Source organism: Nilaparvata lugens, chromosome 5 (assembly GCF_014356525.2).
Source record: "Nilaparvata lugens isolate BPH chromosome 5, ASM1435652v1, whole genome shotgun sequence".
In the NCBI taxonomy this organism is placed as follows: Eukaryota; Metazoa; Arthropoda; class Insecta; order Hemiptera; family Delphacidae; genus Nilaparvata; species Nilaparvata lugens.
This window is the reverse complement of record NC_052508.1, coordinates 76,455,069-76,475,892: the sequence shown is the minus strand read 5'-3', so window position 1 is coordinate 76,475,892 and position 20,824 is coordinate 76,455,069. Positions and strand designations below refer to the sequence as shown.

General features: G+C 36.2%; 1 protein-coding gene across 2 annotated transcripts in view; it reads left to right on the top strand.

Annotated features, from left to right (window-relative positions):
- LOC111046964 (U3 small nucleolar RNA-associated protein 4 homolog) overlaps positions 1-20,824 on the top strand; it is a 50,352-nt gene that overhangs the window by 26,973 nt on the left and 2,555 nt on the right. For both annotated transcript variants that reach the window (XM_039429310.1, XM_039429311.1), the window contains exons 9-16: positions 2,801-3,040; positions 6,058-6,244; positions 7,598-7,698; positions 8,623-8,724; positions 9,881-10,060; positions 10,940-10,999; positions 14,354-14,440; positions 17,948-18,073. In XM_039429310.1, the coding sequence (XP_039285244.1) occupies positions 2,801-3,040; positions 6,058-6,244; positions 7,598-7,698; positions 8,623-8,724; positions 9,881-10,060; positions 10,940-10,999; positions 14,354-14,440; positions 17,948-18,073 (1,083 nt within the window). The remainder of the gene's footprint in view (positions 1-2,800; positions 3,041-6,057; positions 6,245-7,597; positions 7,699-8,622; positions 8,725-9,880; positions 10,061-10,939; positions 11,000-14,353; positions 14,441-17,947; positions 18,074-20,824) is intronic.

The following is a 20,824-nucleotide window of genomic DNA, read 5'->3' as shown; positions in this document are numbered from 1 at the left end:
CCCTTGAATCCTCAAAGCCCAAGAAATCACTGCCAAGAGAAGATCGGGTGGTAGACAGAAACATATTATTATCCTTATCGATATCAGAATCCGCACTCATTATATCATTCGTGATGATGATCAATTAGTTGCAAATATAGATGTTGTAGAGTGATAAGACAGGAAAAAAGCCACAGGAAAGCTGTTGAACGATAACAGTCGTGAACGAAGCACAGAGTTTAATCAGATATCACCTCAAAAAGATAAGAAAGACGCTGTCACAACTGCAACAGGTGTATCGATAGTACATAGTCTATTGCCGCACAGATATCACCTCAAAAAGATAAGAAAGACGCTGTCACCACTGCAACAGGTGTATCGATAGTACATAGTCTATTGCCGCACTTTGTTCAAATTTTAGCGTCGGTAGTTGTCATAGAATTGCAACACGTGACCAGTCTATATAAACAGCTGTAGGTACCGGCTTTTTGACTGCCACCCACCCCACTCACTGTTATCTCACTATCACTGCCGTGTCCTACTGTCTAAAGGTGCGTACAGACTTTCGCTCTGCTCCGCAACCGAACGTCACTCCAGCAGAGCGATTGATGATCGACCGGGGAGCAACAGTGGTTCGACCGGGGAACGCGAGAAGATCTAACATCTTCCGTAACGTTCATGATGGGTGCGTGGGTGGAGCGACTGTGGTTCGATGGTGGTACGAGGGCGGAACGAGGGAGGAGCGTGCTCGGTGAGGGTTGGAAGCGCGAATATGTGTACGCAGCTTTAGATAAACAGATACATTATAGTCTTAAAGTACGGTAGATCCCTTAACGAAAACAATACAACAAGCGGAAACTGGCAAAAAGAAAGATGGCTCGCATCTACGAAAGAACAGCGTCTGTGCTTCACCTTCAGCAAGTCAAACCACTCACCAGCTCACGCAGTCCGAATACAAACAAAAGGTACCTCACAACTCAACTAAACCATAGACCAATAACTCGTTGTACGAATTTGCAATTAACCACTAGAAATTACTAAAAAACACGGAGCAAGTCACTCATGCAACCAGCAGGGCAGCTCAGTGCTACCAACCCCGGTGCAGGACTCTACCAGCTCGAGACTGTTTTCATTAGCATAGTAGAGTGAGAAGCGGTGGTATTTGATATTTTATATTACATTTTATATTTGATATTGAATAAATTTTATTCAATTCGTCTTACATTGCTAGGTCTGACAAGACCTATTGCAAACACTTATAAAGTTGAACAAAACAAAAAAATAACACCTCTAAATCTAAATACAATACATAGTGAAAAATATTTGTGGAAATACAATTGATGGAAATAATCTAGGCTAATTTATTGGATGGGCAGAATTCCCAGGGAAGTGAAAATTTGAAAGGTACAAGTGGGAGGATATTAACAAGTGGTAGTAATATTATAAGGTGGTGGGTGAAGGCGAGTGGTAGAGTACTATCCCACGGTGCTATCACACTCTACTGTACTAAAAACTAGTACTCTACCATGAATGTTTTTATTGGGAGAGTTCACAAGATAGTTAGTACTTGCCTACCACTAACTCTACTAATGAAAACCAGATTTTATAGTAATACTAACTGTCAGGCTCGCCATATCCGTCTAGCCAGAGGGCTCCGCTCCCTGGGACCCCCGACTGAAACGTCCAAAAATGAGATCAGCGGGCTCGCTTCGCTCGCCTACATTTTTCATTTGAGCATGCTTCATTCCATCAGAAAGTCAAAGTACTGAGAAAACGCAGAAAAGCTGAGAAAAAGCTGATTTTGGGCGTATCGTTGATGAAATATTAAAGTCACCTCATCACGAAATTTTTAGACCCTAGCTAAACCTCTGTACCAAATTTGAACATTTTCTGTCTATTACTTGATGAAAGAACTGCTAATTTTGGGCGTATCTTTGGCGTTATTTCAAATTCCTCCTAACACAACATTATTACACCCTATAGTTGACCAAGCGAAAATGGGTCTCTCAAGGCCACTGGTGGCCACCCCTCACTCGACCAGTCTATATACATTGACTATATTTCTACACCCTGAACATCACTCTTTCCTTCTCATACCTTCCCTCTTCCTCTTTTCCGTCACTACCTGTCACAAATTCTTTTGAGCACGTCAGGTTCAAAAGTTCTATTGTGTCATTCTTTGAAGTTAGAACAATAACATCACCCGTTACCTCCTCCCATCATTCACTATATTCTTCAACATCATGAAATGAAGGGAAGAATAATGTATAACTCTTTCTTGAGTCATGACATCAAGAAATCCAATTTGAATTGATACAAAATGAATTCTCATTTGATTCCAATCACACTTCATCCAGGCTTTGGACAGAGAAGACAAACAATACTCCCCACAATAACAATACTTCACTATCACACCCTCTCTCACACACACACATTCACTTTCTCTCTTACTAGCCACCCTTATTACAAAGTGGCAACAGTGTTGGTAGAGACGGGTGGTGGTGTCAAGAGCAAGCTTTGACCTTGAGGGACCCATTTTCGTTTGGACAAATATAGCTGAGTTTCTGTATTAAATTTGAACATTTTCTGTTCATTTGTTCTCGATAAATCTGAGAAAAAGCAAAAAAACGCTGGAAAAACGCTTATTTTGGGCGTATTTTTGACGTTATTGCAAATTAGTCGCCTCTAAAGGGCCAACTGAACATACCTTCCAAATTTGAACGTTTTTGGTCCGGTAGATTTTTAGTTCTGCGAGTGAGTGAGTGAGTCAGTCAGTGAGTTCCATTTCGCCTTTATATTTATAGATAGTAATTTGTTGCAGAACAAGTGTGTGTCAGTGTGCGAGAACGCACGCTGCGTGCTGCTGCGATACCAGAAGCATTTGGAGGTGTGGCGACTGCCCGCAAGCACAGCCACCGACCTGTTCGACTCGGCGCCCACCAAACTCATCGAGATGCACTCCATCGATGGCCAAACCATTCTGTCTGCAAGTGCACCCAGTCACGCACAAATGGCCGCATACTCTACAAACACCACTGTTCGCCTGTTGAAGCTCGATCTGGTAACTGAACAACATTAAGACTGTATTATTGATACCTCAGACCCACCTCAAATTAATACAGAGTGGGGCAGAGCCGATTGACAAGTTTGGAAGAGTAAGGCTCAACTCACACTTACGCGACTCAGGTCGAGAAGAGACTCAACTCTAGTCGAGAGCATGTGTTTCCAAATGGTGACGACGCAGAGACTAGAGTCGACTGGTCTGAGTGTCACCATTTGGAAACACATGCTGTCGACTAGAGTCGAGTCTCTTCTAGACCTGAGTCGTCGCGTAAGTGTGAGTTGAGCCTTATAAGTAATGAGCCGTTCAACTTGAAAAACAAATTCTTCAATGGGTTCAATTCAGTTTGAAATGTAGTTTTTATTGATAATTTTTGAAAATTATATCAGCTGAATGGCGGCCATCAGCAGCAATACACTGATGTAGCGTCGTATTTTTGAAGTTTTAAAACGCATTTTGGCACACTGCGATTGGTAAGGCCTGGATCTCTTCTCTGATTCGCTCCTTTAGTTCTTCCAAGGTGTGTGGGCGATCTTTAAAAACTATATTTCTACACCCTGAACATCACTCTTTCCTTCTCATACCTTCCCTCTTCCTCTTTTCCGTCACTACCTGTCACAAATTCTTTTGAGCACGTCAGGTTCAAAAGTCTATTGTGTCATTCTTTGAAGTTAGAACAATAATATCACCGTTACCTCCTCCCATCATTCACTATATTCTCCAACATCATGAAATGAAGGGAAGAATATTGTTATGTATAATGTATAACTCTTTCTTGAGTCATGACATCAAGAAATCCAATTTGAATTGATACAAAATGAATTCTCATTTGATTCCAATCACACTTCATCCAGGCTTTGGACAGAGAAGACAAACAATACTCCCCACAATAACAATACTTCACTATCACACCCTCTCTCACACACACACATTCACTTTCTCTCTTACTAGCCACCCTTATTACAAAGTGGCAACAGTGTTGGTAGAGACGGGTGGTGGTGTCAAGAGCAAGCTTTGACCTTGAGGGACCCATTTTCGTTTGGACAAATATAGCTGAGTTTCTGTATTAAATTTGAACATTTTCTGTTCATTTGTTCTCGATAAATCTGAGAAAAAGCAAAAAAACGCTGGAAAAACGCTTATTTTGGGCGTATTTTTGACGTTATTGCAAATTAGTCGCCTCTAAAGGGCCAACTGAACATACCTTCCAAATTTGAACGTTTTTGGTCCGGTAGATTTTTAGTTCTGCGAGTGAGTGAGTGAGTGAGTGAGTCAGTCAGTGAGTTCCATTTCGCCTTTATATTTATAGATAGTAATTTGTTGCAGAACAAGTGTGTGTCAGTGTGCGAGAACGCACGCTGCGTGCTGCTGCGATACCAGAAGCATTTGGAGGTGTGGCGACTGCCCGCAAGCACAGCCACCGACCTGTTCGACTCGGCGCCCACCAAACTCATCGAGATGCACTCCATCGATGGCCAAACCATTCTGTCTGCAAGTGCACCCAGTCACGCACAAATGGCCGCATACTCTACAAACACCACTGTTCGCCTGTTGAAGCTCGATCTGGTAACTGAACAACATTAAGACTGTATTATTGATACCTCAGACCCACCTCAAATTAATACAGAGTGGGGCAGAGCCGATTGACAAGTTTGGAAGAGTAAGGCTCAACTCACACTTACGCGACTCAGGTCGAGAAGAGACTCAACTCTAGTCGAGAGCATGTGTTTCCAAATGGTGACGACGCAGAGACTAGAGTCGACTGGTCTGAGTGTCACCATTTGGAAACACATGCTCTCGACTAGAGTCGAGTCTCTTCTAGACCTGAGTCGCGTAAGTGTGAGTTGAGCCTTATAAGTAATGAGCCGTTCAACTTGAAAAACAAATTCTTCAATGGGTTCAATTCAGTTTGAAATTTAGTTTTTATTGATAATTTTTGAAAATTATATCAGCTGAATGGCGGCCATCAGCAATACACTGATTTAGCGTCGTATTTTTGAAGTTTTAAAACGCATTTTGGCACACTGCGATTGGTAAGGCCTGGATCTCTTCTCTGATTCGCTCCTTTAGTTCTTCCAAGGTGTGTGGGCGATCTTTAAAAACTTTATTTTTTTAGTAACCCCATATGATCGCATATGCTTGAATCGTGTGAGCGTGTCGGCCACCTCAAGTTCACCCTTAGGGCCGTTTGCACAGTGTAAGTTTGAGCTAAAGCTTAAACCAAATCTGGATTTTCTTGGTTTAAACTAAAATTCCGTTTGCTACATCAGTGTATTGCTGCTTATTGCCGCCATTCAACTGTTATAATTTTCAAAAATTACCAATAAAATATACATTTCAAACTGACTTTGAAATGAGGAGCTCCGCCCCATCTATGCAAAGTTTGATTTTAGATTCTCAATTATCAGCCTCCATATACAATTTAAACAAAAAATGTCAAGTGGAAAAGATTGAGCATAAAAATCTCTACAATTAATGTTCAGTAACATTTTCACCTAAAATTGAAAATAAGCTTGAAATTCGAGAAAATGTGATTATTAAATTGCAAACTGTTGGCAACTGTTGTTTCTATTAAATCATTCACTGCGATGAGATAGCAGACCTCGTGTGTCTCCAGCGTTATTGTCCTGTCACCAGCTGGCTCAGATCTTTGAATAGTAGACTTGAGATGGGCGAGAACACTAGCGTCAGGTGATCAATTTTCATAACGGCAAGGAAAGTTGTGTGAGTGCGCCACACCAGATGTTTTGAATCAGTAGCACATCCTTGCAATATGGAGTGTGTCCCCACATTAGGAGGCCATATTATGTGACATGTGTATGAAACAGGGCATGATATACTACTGTAAGCAGAGGCAATGCTCCTCAATTTGAGTAGCTAGTGAGTAACCCTGGACAGCTTAATGCAGACATGTGATCACTGCAAAACTCCTGCGTAGTGGTAGTTTGAATATTTAAAGTAATATTTTATTGATAAATTTGTGAATAGAGTTGTTTATATTATTTATATGATTGCAGTCGGTTGACCAACTACAAGTGAGATCGTTACAATTGAACGGACTCGAGTTGAAGAAGGCTCAGCACGTTGTTTTCTCGAAAGATGGTAAAACTCTTGTGGTTGCCGATAGCAATAACTTGATACAAGTCTTCTCCATGAGTAATTTAAGCAGCAACTACTCAATTGAATTCGGCAAAACTAAGGAATGTGAGTATCACAGTAGAAATTGGTATTCTACACTTATTTATTTTTGAAAGTATTGTATTAATAATGATGTATTGTGATTATTAATTATTAACGAAAATCAAATGTTAAGGCCCGCCGCAAAGTAGACCCACGTTAATCCACGAAAAGCAACCAACGCCGTGGGATGTTTTGTAAACCATTGCTATAGAATTATTCATAATCAATCAGCTGACAAGTGGATTATTCATTGCATGTATCACACAGATGTCTAGAGAAGCCTAGCAATGGTTTACAAAACATCCCACGGCGTGGGTTTCTTTTCGTGGATTAGCGTTGGTCTACTTTGCGGCGGGTCTAAATGCTGTAAACCACCCCGAAGACTTCTTCTACTGAAAATATTAACCACAGGTAGATGAAAATTCGATGAGAGATAAATTCATAAATTAATCATTTGTCAGCCCGGGAATCGAACCCGATACCTCCTATAGTGAGGTCCACGTTATAATAGTAGTGGAGAAAGATAGGAGAAAAACGTTGCGAACCTCTTTCTTGTCAATGCCTTCTATAGACGGTAGGAGATACAGGTTTATTAATGCAATATTAACTGTTCATTCTCGTTTAAAATAATCAATTATATTTTATTAAGCAAGAAATTATATTTTTTAATAATTTCATAATAAATTTTCATAGTTAAGATGAAATATTTTGTTTATTAATTATTAATTCTACATTGTTAAAAGACAATCTGGCAACAGAGCAAAGCGAGAAAGAGATAGCGCTATGCGCTTTGTTGAATGAAAGACAAGGATAGCAATACCGTTGTTAATCGAACACTGCCATTATAACGTGGACCTCACTATAGTAATTCACACATTTAGTAAATACCATAGAGAAACAATAGCATAAGTAGATATTCCATGGTATAGGGCGTTTATGTCGCAGCTTTTACTGTTATCTCAAGCCGATTTCTGTCGATTTTTATTGTTTTGACCGGGTAAGAGTGTATGAACGGCACAATATGAGAGACTACCTGTATAGAGACTATATGAGTCAGTCATGCTTTAATCATTTACACCAAATTAACAATCTTTGGATAGCAGCGCTCATTTTATAATATAAAATTATAATATAAATTATGCCTTATATTATAAGACATAGCAGCCAGAGGCCGCTTATGTATTGCATTATATTTCGAATGTATCAAATTGTTTTTGTATCAATATGTGCCTCAGCTTGAATAGGTCTTGAAACTTCTCTTATTTGATTGTGATTCTATTTCCTATCTCTAACGATATTCTTGTCTTGTTTTGGTTTTTACTCGTAATTTGCGTTTGACGCAAATTAATATTCCTATATTTTTATTCTATTTCTCAGTTTTGAACGACAGAATAACGTTTCTGTCAGTGAGTTTCGATGGGAGATACATAGCTGCCACTGGAACTCGAGGCCAGATTACTATATGGAAGGACGGAGAGGTAAATCGTACTATAAAATATTCATTACTCTAATGCCTTTCAGATTAAGTACTGTTTTTACTATTAGTTATATAAGTTACTACGGTATTGATAATTCTTGTGCACACTGTAAATCCTACCCGTAAGTCGTCTTGACCGTGTTCAAATGTATTGACCGGGCTTCTGTTCATACTTCATCTTACTAATATGTTATATTTCTTGGTTTTTATATCAAATATCTACTTATTGTCACTTGTTACGTCCGAAAATCATCCTCAGCAAAAAAATCACTCTTGACAGCTCATCGGGAACAATCGATTGAACCAATCAGAATAGCAAAACGTCATCAATTAATCGCGGTTCAAAAACGGAGTCTTATCATTGCTGATCACTAATTGAAACGTTTGGATTAAATGACATGTAGTAACAAATCTGAATCTTAATTTTAATATCGGATCACATTCATTGTCATAAATTTTAAAATACGTCAACCAGGGACAAGCCCCGCCCAGGGACAAGCCCCGCCCACTAAAGTCTTCGATGATTTTGATGAATACCAGTTACCAAGTTTCCAATCAACTCTATTTGGACTTGAATATACAATTGCTGATTTGAAAACAGTGAACGGAAACCGCCGATTACGAACGAATGAAGCTCAAATTCGACTCTAGGCCTATGCCTCGGCCTAAATGGGCAAAATTCGCTGAAATTTCTCTTCTACAGGTAATTCCATAGTTTCTCTGTTTCAATTTTTGTAACTGTGTATTTGTGTTGTCTGTTTCCCAATGACATTTTTCTGTAATTTATTTTGTGGAATCCAGTGTCATATTGAACTTGCATGTTTGTTATTGGTAAATCTACCCATAACTAGATGAGATCAGATAACATAGATGAGATCAGAGGCTTCTCTGCGATAATCATTAATAGACAATTGTGTATTTTCAGAACATGAAAAAACCTCCGGTATATAAGTATCCAGTCACTGCATTGGTATTTAATTCATGTGCAGAAAAGCCTCTCTTGTTTGCTGCTTATTCTGATTTCTTTGTAAGTAGCGTTATCAATTTACTCTAATTATCTATTTATATTCTATTCTATATTGATTGATGCAATAAGTACATCATCAAAATGATAGGGAGAGAAAAGATAAGGTTACACATAGTCCGAAAAATTATCAATTGTTATCTCAGCTAGTCTATTTTTATGTTCTTCAAACTAATAAAAATCTATTATGAACGTTAATTAGCGCAATTCAGGAGTTCTATCCATACCGGAATGTAAAAAAAAAAACTAATGTTGAATCTTACATTTTTTATTTATTCTTACAGAATTTGAAAATTGGATATTCGATGTGTCATTTCTTTACGAATTTCGCTGATGTTTCAATAATTAAAATATTGATTATAAACATTTTTTTGTTTTGGAAATAATATTGTAATTTTTTCAGATTTTTGCATAGCATCGTACCATTTTTTTCTTCTTAAAAGATTTATCGTGTTTTGTGAAGTGAGATGGACATATCTTGCTTGCAATTTACTGCCTCGAATTATTTTATTTCTTCAGTCCGTTCAAACTTTAGTTTTGGGCTTCATGGCCAATGTTATTTCTTGCGAAAATAGAGCGCACTGTTGCCGAATTTCTGTTAAAACAAACCACGCTCTCTTTTACGCTCTTTCTCTCACACAATTAGCTCACAGGCTTTCTGGTTTCTGCGAAATCTGGCAGCACTGTTTTGTACTCCATAATATTGCAATGCTGTAATCTAAGGTCTACACAGACTGTATACATTTTATCTGTTCAAATTATAAAAAGTTGATATTGATTGAAAATTTCATTTTTGAATGCTTAATTTCCTTCGGGAGGAAATTATTGGAGGGATAGTGAAGGACTAAAAGTAGAGGGAAGCTTGAGTTTCAATCCCATCTTCAACACTTCACTATGTTTTGACTCGTTTTAAATCGAGGAAGAATATCCGTGACTCACTCAACTACATGCATTATTTTGAACCCTACCTAGGCCAATCGACCATGTTTTCGGCGAGGGTCAAGTGTAAGAGAGGGCCGACTGCGCCCTCCTAGATCAAAAATAAAGGCAGTCATTCTATTCTATTCTTTTTTACCCCTTTCTTTGAATACTTTCATGTATCAATAAACTTATTCATACTAAAAACCAAATCTTAAAAAATGTTTTTCCTAATTTTCAGTTCATAGAGTACAGTATTGATGGATTTGGCTACACAAAATTCACTAAGAACGCACGCATGGATTTAGTGACTCAACACCTGGCCCAAGATAATTTTCCAGTTTTGAATATATCTTTTGATGATAAGGATGAAAATATCTTTACTTTACAAAAGGTGTCTGCTATTTGCGCTGTTAATAAGGTGAGCTTTCACTCTTCCGAATATTTCCAAGCAAATTTGATTTCCAGGAAACAAAAATCTTGATTCAAAAAACTATTGAAAGAGGATTGAACTATACTTAAAGTTACAAAATTGTCGAAATTGTACAATAGGAGTAAAAACACTTCACTCACATGGGCTACTATTAATAAATTGATAAAAACAATATAAAAATCTTTCAATTTAATTAAAACTAATAACCATATCAATATAAATTCTAATATGAAAATATTAAGCATTTGTAATGAAAGTGATAAAAATTGAATGTAAAAGAAGAATTTTATATCTATAAAACTGCAAAATTAAATAGGAATAATTTAATAAATATAATTCAATTTGACTTGAATAATCCCAATTTTTGATAAAATTAAAAGTAAATAAAATTAAAAAAATTAAAATTAAACTTTAACCAAAAAAATGAATAGAAAAAATTAATCATATTATTAAGCATATATGGTATGAGCATATAAGCTCATATTATATGGTATCAACTTGTTTATGTATTTATTTTCTACATTTCAACCTAAAAATTACCTAAGATAGGGTCGAAACTAGTTGTTGTACTATTTTAAAGTTTTTAAAAATAAAGGATACTTCAAGATTTTTATATTGTTTTTTATTAATAGGAGTAAAGTATAGTATCCATCAGCAAATTAATTTAAAAAAAATTGTTTTGTTTTTTTTTTATTATATATTATTTATTTATTACATTCTACAATCACAATATCAAATTAATGATTGGGAGAGAATCATTACATTAACAAGTATTTTGAAATTGACTGAACATTTTCAATTGTTTAATTAAGTTTTTTTCATATTTCAATCAATCTTTATTCTTCAATATTTCCTTATTTATTCCAGCAACTACTGACTTACCACTCCAATGACAACAAACGAGATGACGGATCTCCGAACAAGAAGGTAATCATTGCTCTTCTTTAAAATTTGATGTAAATATTGTTATAGTTATTTGTGCAACTAGTGCGCAAAGTGACAGTTTGCTGCACCGAAAGAAACGTTTCTTGAGTGCAGCAGAGGAACTTTGCGCACGTATTTCACATTAAGTTTTTCCTACAGTTACCATTGAATATGAAAAGTGGGTAATTATGGGTAAAATTGCCTGAAATCCATCAATAACTTAGTAGTGTTTGAATGGCGAGGCGGCTGTGTGGTGTGTGCTGTGGTGGCACTGTGCTGTTGCTGTCCTCGTTATAATATATAATGTAATAATTAGCGCGTTGTGCTTGGTTGCACCTCTGCTCACTATAGCAGCCACAGCAGTCACTGTTACCAACTTCATTTTGATTTTGCTGCACTGTTGCTCCATATAACCTACTAAGTATTTTGCGTTGCCATGTTGCAAATCTGGAGTGCAGAAAAATTTTTCCCGCACTAGAGCGGAAAAGTGATTCTTTGCGTTCTGTAATCAGTGCAGCAATGGCCACTTTTCAACGTAACTGTAGGAAAAATAAATTAAATGCCTCTCCATTAATAGAACACATTAGAATAGTATATACCGGGTGCGGCAGCGAAACTTCCTTTGAACGCCATTCAGTCAGCTGATGTCGTAGTAGAGCAAATTTGGTCTCGTTAGAAAGATCAAACTATAAAGTTTTCTTCCCGACGACTTTCAGCAATACCTACTATTACTTCAGGCCCCACAACTAATTAATGACATCTTAACATGTAGATTGATTCTTCCTAGATTTATAGTAGTTTCTACTAGCTTATCAATGTATGCTCTCTAACTTTTGTTACTGTATCGATTTTTTATTGGGTGAAATACTATCTAAATTCCAGAATGAAGACATTTTTATTTTATTAAATAAAAATTTTATTAAAATTAAAACACTTTATTTTATATAAACACTTGATAGACATATTCGATTCAGTGATAGAGCTATTGATAAATTCAACTCAACCAAAAATACTTAATAATAGCCTGTATCAGAATCAAAGGAGAAGTAAATCAAAGGTAAACCAAATTTGATCACAATAAATCTGTGGTACAGAGAAGAGAGAAACCCATCAGAATGTTTTTCAGTTAGGTAAAACCTTTAATCTTATAATTTTATGGACAGTTCCAACACTTGCACTTACTTTTTGATTCATTTAGTTCAATAGTTCTTCCACACATTTCATTTGCATTCTTCTTTCACACTCTAATTATACTGTTATTTCACATTTTATTTACACTGTTCTTTCACACTTTAATTAAATGTTCCTCTCACACTAAGTTTATTAACACTGTTCTTTTCCCCTTCATGTGAACTGTTGTTTTGTAGGATTGAAGTTCTTTCTTCTTATCGCTTGTATACATTTTCGTTTCAAAGTTTAATCTCTCGGAAAAGAGAATACATAAACTCTGGAGTCTTGTTATAATTCCCGCGACAATATTGGGTACACAACAACAGAATCCTATGATTTAAAACCCCAAATTTACTATTACTTTTCACAAACGAATATTAGAAGAATGATAAACAAACCATATTCATTGAAATGGAAGACTGTGGAAATAGAATTCGTAATTGGAATTTTGTTGGTTACCATATCAGATGTGATAACAAGCATCAGCGCTCTTATTTCGTTTGCCTAGCGCCAGTAGATCATCGATCTACATGTGATGACGTCATAGTTTATCATAGCTTCAGTTGTGGGGTCTGAAGTAATAGTAGGTATCGCTTTCAGTCGCCATCATGCATTGGAACGATGTGAAGCGTGCATTTGCCGTTGAGACTTATTTTTCGAGCGGATGTTCTGTGATCATAACCCAGCGCGCATTACGAAATCGCTTTAATTTAGCCCCTTTGGCTCCTGTCCCGGACCGGAAATCGATTGTTCAGACAAACTGCAAGTGGACAAGACGAAAGAACTGATGTCCCTCGGCCCATTAGGTCACATGAGAACATTGAGGCAGTGAGAGTTTCAATGTTGCGATCACCACAGCTTTCTGCCCGCAAACATTCGTCTGCTCTTTCCGATCGTTCTATGAGACGAATTCTTTATGATGATCATCATTTCCATCCATACAAAGAAGGCAACTGTGCAGGAACATTCTGAACGTGACTTCAATTGAGGGAACACTTTCCAGAAAGCCTCATCTTAATTAGGAGCGATGTGGAGTAGCCAGCCCGATCTCCCTATTTGAACCCTTGCGATTTTTTCTATGGTTTTTTTCTAAAATCTCTTGTTTATGTGAACCGTCCAAGGACCCTACAAGATTTGAAGACCCTATCAGGGGAGAAATTGCTAACATAACGCCTGCAATGCTGGCAGGAGTCATGACAAACGTCAGAAATCGGTTTACTCAGTGTATGGAGAATGGGTGACGTCACCTACCTGTTTTGATATTCAAAACTAATTGAAACAAAATCCATTTACTTTTAAAAAAGGAAGTTTCGCTGCCGCACCCTGTACATGTATCTTAATCATATTCATCAACTCAAAAGTTACCAATCGTTATATCTTGATGAAATTTTGTACAATAAATTATAGACTTATAGACTATAAAATGGTTTCTCTAGAATCTTGAAACAATCTTCGAAGTAGTGATTTTATAAGGAATTTCTAGTGAGAGACCTTTGCAATCCATTGAATATATGCTCTTTGATAAGCTCTGATGTGTTAAGTCTGACAAGGATCATCTAAATAATTTCCTTGTCCAATTAAGTGATCTACTATCTCTTTTCTTATTCGTTATATATCCAATATTTTCACCCACGTAAGACCCTAGCCCAACTGAATACCAGCTACTTTATCAATGAAAAATAGGTTCCAATGAAGTATTTCAATAGCTTTCTATCCACAACAAGAGATGCAACTACTAGTAATAAAGTCAAGTATTTCATTTTGATATGTTAATCATATTAAAAGTAAAACAAGTAAGTGATAACGCGCCGGTCTAATAAATAATCAAGAGAACCCGAGTTCGAATCTCGATCGGGGCAAAAGTTTTTGACCACAGCACAATCACATAGATACGGCCACCCTGTCTTTCGGAGGAGACGATAAGCCGTCGGTCCCGACTATCTAAAAAGTAGTCGTCATCTCTCATCATCATCCCTCTCACTCATTACCCACGCACATGCCTAAGAGCTTATGTGGGCATCACCCTCAGTATTATTATTATGATTTTTAATTGTTGATTTGATGCCTGTTGCACTTGGATTCGTATTCCTAAAATAGAACTACAAATTTGAAATCTATTAGCTTAATCGTTCATTTTCAAGTATGTTTTATTTATTAGTTCTCACAGTTGTATTTTGTTATTTGAAGCGAGCTAAACTGGATGTTTCATTGGAAATGGGCAATCAGAACGAAAACAGCCATACACCGAATCAAGGAAAATCGAAGGAAATGAAGGTATAGTTGTTTGAAAATACAAAATAATTTTAGGGCCGGTTTCCGAGCTCGGAATTTAGGCAAGTTCTAGACTTTAAACAGCTGGAGTCAGAAAATTGGCTTTCAAAAACGGGGCGTAGTTGCAGCAAAATATATCTTAATTTTTTCATTTCTATAATTGGAAACGTTTTTCCTTTACGAAATGAAACATTCCTAAATAATTCAAAATAGCTGAAACTTTACACTATTTTCTCTTTATTTTATTTTGTGTTCAATTTTCTAGTTTTTCGAAATTTAATTTAAACGTGGACTGCGACTACGCCCCGTTTCGGAAAGCCAATTTTCTGACTCCAGCTGTTCAAAGTCTAAACTTTGCCTAAATCCCGAGCTCGGAAACCGGCCCTTAGTCTATTTTCAATATTCAAGTTGAATTTGTATGAGTTTTGGATAGCTTGTATTCTTTTCTTTTACTTTCATAAAAACACATTGTACGAAAACAATCTAGCTTCTTGCTGTACAATAGTTTTTGCTTTAACTACTGCAGGAGAATGTCCCTGGTCTACACTTGAAGAAATGTCATCCAGTGCTAATGGGTCCACGTTATAATGGCAGTGTTTGATTAGCAATGGGTTATTGCTATCCTTGTCTATCATTCAACAAAGCGGATATCGCTATCTCTTTCTCGTTTTGCTCTGTTGTCAGATCGTCTTTTAACAATGTAGAATTGATAATTAATTAACACAATATTTTATCTTGATTATGAAAATTCATTATTGAAAAATATAATTTCTTGCCTAATAAAATATAATTGATTATTTTAAACGAGAATGACCAGTTAATATTACAGCTATAGTCTATAGAATGCATTGACAAGACAGAGGATCGGCAACGTTTTTCTCCTATCTTTCTTCACTGTCATTATAACGTGGACCTCTCTATAGCAGAATTGCTGTTACAGTCAAAGCGTTGAAGACGAACATCTTTGTTCAAAACGCGCCCACAAACCATATCATGTGAGTACTGTACAGAAGTTTGACAGTTTTTGTAGTATTGAACCTAAAGCTGCGTACACATATTCGCGCATCCAACCCGCACCGAGCACGCTCCTCCCTCGTACCGCCCTCGTTCCTCCATCGTACTGCAGTAGCTCCGCCTCCGCTCGGCAGTCGCACCCATCATGAACGTTACGGAAGATGTTAGATCTTCTCGCGTTCCCCGGTCGAACCACTGTTGTTCCCCGGTCGATCATCAAACGCTCTGCTGGAGTGACGTTCGGTTGCGGAGCAGAGCGAAAGTCTGTACGCACCTTTAAGTGGTGCACAAATTATGGTATCATCGTAAATATTACAAAATATTATTAAATATAAGTTCATTTTTTTGCTGCTCCGAATGTTAAATTATTTTTTATTTTTTTAGTTTGCTGACTCAGACTGTATTTATGTATTTAAAAACTATTCAACTCACCCTCATTTTTTGTGAATCAGTCTTATACAGAGTTGAAACTGTTGTTTTTCAAAAAAGGTGAACAAATTTAATTTTTTTTTAACATTTTTATTGCCCATAAAAACAAAATACAAAATAAAAAAACTTACAAAAGAAATATTCTAGATTATAATATTATGCTATTTTACAAATAAATTAAAATTACATGGCACCACCCAGCAAGGGCAAAACCTGACCGCTGAGTGAGAGTATCAGCTGTTTAGACAATATAAAATTTATTTACTAATAATCAAAGCTACAAAAATCGAAGTTAACAATAAATTACTATTAATTATAATATTTGACTGATGTCGAAGAAAAATTTTTGTATCACCCACTTATTTATCTGTTCCATCCTCTGTCTGCCCCTATTAGAAAGATATTCTGACAATGCATTTGGCATGATATTTATTATTTTTGAGCTAAGATACCCCAATTGTCTTCGCACTATTGTCAAATCTGAATAGTTGATATTATAAATGTTATGAGATGTAACTCTCAGGTTATACATAGAAACGTTATTATTCACTGTAAATTCATCCTTCCTCATCCATGCATAATAGATTACATTATGAATAAATTACATTACATATAGATTACATATTTACATTATAGCATGGTTTTGACAAAGTAAGATTATTTCATATTATTTTTTGAAATTTAAAATAAAAAGCCCTGATAAAATGCTCACAGAATCACGACTGATATTCAAATGACATGACATTGTTGTGTGCGGATCAAGGGTCAAACTCCTTCCTTCAAATTGCCGCAGTCACACAATGATGCTTTCGGTTTTTGCTAGCGTTTTCTTTGATATTGTCTTCCTTGATATGAATCTTGAATGCCACTCCTTGATTGTGAAACATGCCTTTCTTGTTAATTTATGTTGTAGGCTATTGGTTATTTGAAAAAATCAGTTTCCCGTTAGTCACCCTGTATTTTTATTTTCCCTGCCCTATTACCATAGGTAAAGAAAGTATTGCTTTCCGAAAAAAATTGAGGTACCCCAATTTCTAAATTTCTATACGTTTCAAGGTCCCCTGAGTCCAAAAAAGTGGTTTTTGGGTATTGGTCTGTGTGTGTGTGTATGAGTTTATGTGATTCTGTGTACACGATATCTCATCTCCCAATTAACGGAATGACTTGAAATTTGGAAATTAAGGTCCTTACAATATAAGGATCCGACACGAACATTTCGATCAAATGCAATTCAAGATGGCGGCTAAAATGGCGAAAATGTTGTCAAAAACAGGGTTTTTCGCAATTTTCTCGAAAACGGCTCCAACGATTTTGATCAAATTTATACCTTAAATAGTCATTGATAAGCTCAATCAACTGCCACAAGTCCCATATTTCTAAAAATTTGAGGAGCGCCGCCCCATCTATGCAAAGTTTGATTTTAGATTCCCAATTATCAGGCTTCAGATACAATTTAAACAAAAAATTTTAAGTGGAAAAGATTGAGCATGAAAATCTCTACAATAAATGTTCAGTAACATTTTCACCTAAAATTGAAAATAAGTTCGAAATTCGAGAAAAAAAGATTATTCAATTGCAAACTGTTGGCAACTGTTGATTCTATTAAATCATTCACTATGAAGAGATAGCAGACTTCGTGTGTCTCCAGCGTTATTGTCCTGTCACTAGCTGGCTCATATCTTTGAATAGTAGACTTGAGATGCGCGTGAACACTAGCGTCAGGTGATCAATTTTCTTAACGGCAAGGAAAGTTGTGTGAGTGCGCCACACCAGATTTTTTAGTTTGTACAAGGCTTTTCAACAGGTACTAAATTCAATGACATGTACTATCACAAGAAAAGCAATTTCGGATGAATACTCTCTTCTCTCAGCTTTTATCATTAAATTTTTCTCTGCGTGAACTGGACTGGATGTGTTGATGGGTCATAAATAACTAATATTACAGTTTTCCCTCATGGGAGATAGTAGTTATGTCGTTGGAAAAGTAGAACTTCCTAAGGGACTCTTCACAATCCAAGCCATATGCTAACGGCTCATAAAAATAAAATTGTCTTTATTTATTTTCAGAAACGTCTTAACGGGCCCAACTATCGTTTTGAGAATGCAAGAGAATTTATTTTGACAAAGAAGCAAATGGATCTTACCAAGAATTTGTCTAAAACAAGGGGACTGAATGTTTTCAGGAAATATGAGGTTGGTTTAAGTCCTAATTTCTATTCAATTCATTGTGTTACAGAATAATAATAAATATATGTGAAATGTTATTACAATTTATTCTCTTCAATGACTGTAATGCAATGGCCGTAGCATTTCAAAGCACCTTATTCTTGATCCTATTTCCAAGTATAAATTATTGTCAGAGATAACTTTCACTTGGTTTTCAAAAACATAGAGTTAGCAAAAAACAAGAGTTAGATTTGACAAAGGGGAATTTCAAAATGTAAGGCTAATTAATTCATAGTTGATTCTATTAAATCATTCACTATGAAGAGATAGCAGACTTCGTGTGTCTCCAGCGTTATTGTCCTGTCACTAGCTGGCTCATATCTTTGAATAGTAGACTTGAGATGCGCGTGAACACTAGCGTCAGGTGATCAATTTTCTTAACGGCAAGGAAAGTTGTGTGAGTGCGCCACACCAGATTTTTTAGTTTGTACAAGGCTTTTCAACAGGTACTAAATTCAATGACATGTACTATCACAAGAAAAGCAATTTCGGATGAATACTCTCTTCTCTCAGCTTTTATCATTAAATTTTTCTGTGCGTGAACTGGACTGGATGTGTTGATGGGTCATAAATAACTACTATTACAGTTTTCCCTCATGGGAGATAGTAGTTATGTCGTTGGAAAAGTAGAACTTCCTAAGGGACTTTTCACAATCCAAGCCATATGCTAACGGCTCATAAAAATAAAATTGTCTTTATTTATTTTCAGAAACGTCTTAACGGGCCCAACTATCGTTTTGAGAATGCAAGAGAATTTATTTTGACAAAGAAGCAAATGGATCTTACCAAGAATTTGTCTAAAACAAGGGGACTGAATGTTTTCAGGAAATATGAGGTTGGTTCAAGTCCTAATTTCTATTCAATTCATTGTGTTACAGAATAATAATAAATATTTGTAAAATGTTATTACAATTTATTCTCTTCAATGACTGTAATGCAATGGCCGTAGCATTTCAAAGCACCTTATTCTTGATCCTATTTCCAAGTATAAATTATTGTCAGAGATAACTTTCACTTGGTTTTCAAAAACATAGAGTTAGCAATAAATATTTGACAAAGGGGAATTTCAAAATGTAAGGCTAATTAATTCATAGTTCATTGTAGTAAACTCACTTTACTCTAAAAAGCTATAGTGAGGTCCACGTTATAATGGCAGTGTTTGATTAGTAATGGTATTGCTATCATTGTCTTTCATTCAACAAAGCGGATAGCGCTATCTCTTTCTCGCTTTGCTCTGCTGCCAGATCGTCTTTTAACAATGTAGGATTAATAATGAACAAAATATTTCATCTTAATTATGCAAATTCATTGTGAAATTATTAAGAAAATTATTAAATTATATAATATATATTTATTGCTTAATAAAATATAATTGATTGTTTTAAACGAGAATGACCAGTTAATAAATATTACATCAATAAACATGTATCCGCTATCTTCTATAGAAGGCATTGATAAGACAGAGGTTCGCAACGTTTTTCTCCTATCTTTCTCCACTGCCATTATAACGTGGACCTCACTAAAGAAGGTTTAGAGCATGTTACTCTTTTATACTGTACCTTCCATTTAGGGACTTACTTTTAAATTCGATGAATTGAAATAGAAGAAAATTCAAATCATGATGAATCAAGCGGAAACTTTTCAATATTTTTTTGTTCTTATCCCATTTGAGAGAAATGAGGGTTTTTAATCAACTTTCTAACGACTTTCTTGCTCATTGTCACTACTTCAGTTCCATGCTACTCCATTTTCTAACCTTACTTTATTAAAAATATAAGATCAAATTTGTCACTACTTAGCATGTAACACATTTTATAATAATTATAATGAATATACTATCTTATCTAATTCCTATTATTGTATCATCTAAAATGATGAAACATCACAGGGGTAAACGCGTCGCCACACCAAAGAATGTGAGTGTTTTTCACTTTAAAGTTTTATAAGAATACACTAGTGATAAAACATCACTTTCATCAAACATAACCTCAATTACATTAAAAATGCACGGTACGATATAACTCAAGTCGAGGCTCGACCAACATGTCTCACAGTCGTGAGGTCGCGGAGACTTGAGTCGACTGGTCTGAGTGTCGCCATTTGAAAACACATGCTGCGTCGAGAAGAGACAGCCTCGACTCAGTCTCTTATTGACTTGAGTCACATAAGGCTCAATTCACATTTACGCGACTCCGGACGAGAAGAGACTCGACTCTAGTCGAGAGCATGTGTTTCCAAATGGTGACACTAAGACCAGTCGATTAAACCATAGAAACAATAGCATAAGTAGATATCCCATGGTATAGGGCGTTCATGTCGCAACTTTTACTGTTATCTCAAGCTGATAGTCCACGTAGTTCTTTCCTGTAAAGCTTTATGACGCTGGTAATCTCTCATATTGTGCCGTTCATACACTCTTACCCCAACAAAACAGTAAACGCCCATGGTATAGGGCGTTCAATTCGCAACTTTTACTGTTATCTCAAGCTGATAGTCCACGTAGTTCTTTCCTGTAAAGCTTTATGACGCTGGTAGTCTCTCATATTGTGCCGTTCATACACTCTTACCCCAACAAAACAGTAAAAATCGACAATAATCGACAGTAATCGGATTGAGATAACAGTATAAGTTGCGACATAAACGCCCTATACCATGGGATATCTACTTACGCTATTGATCATCTATGATTCTAGTCTCCACGACGTCACCATTTGAAAA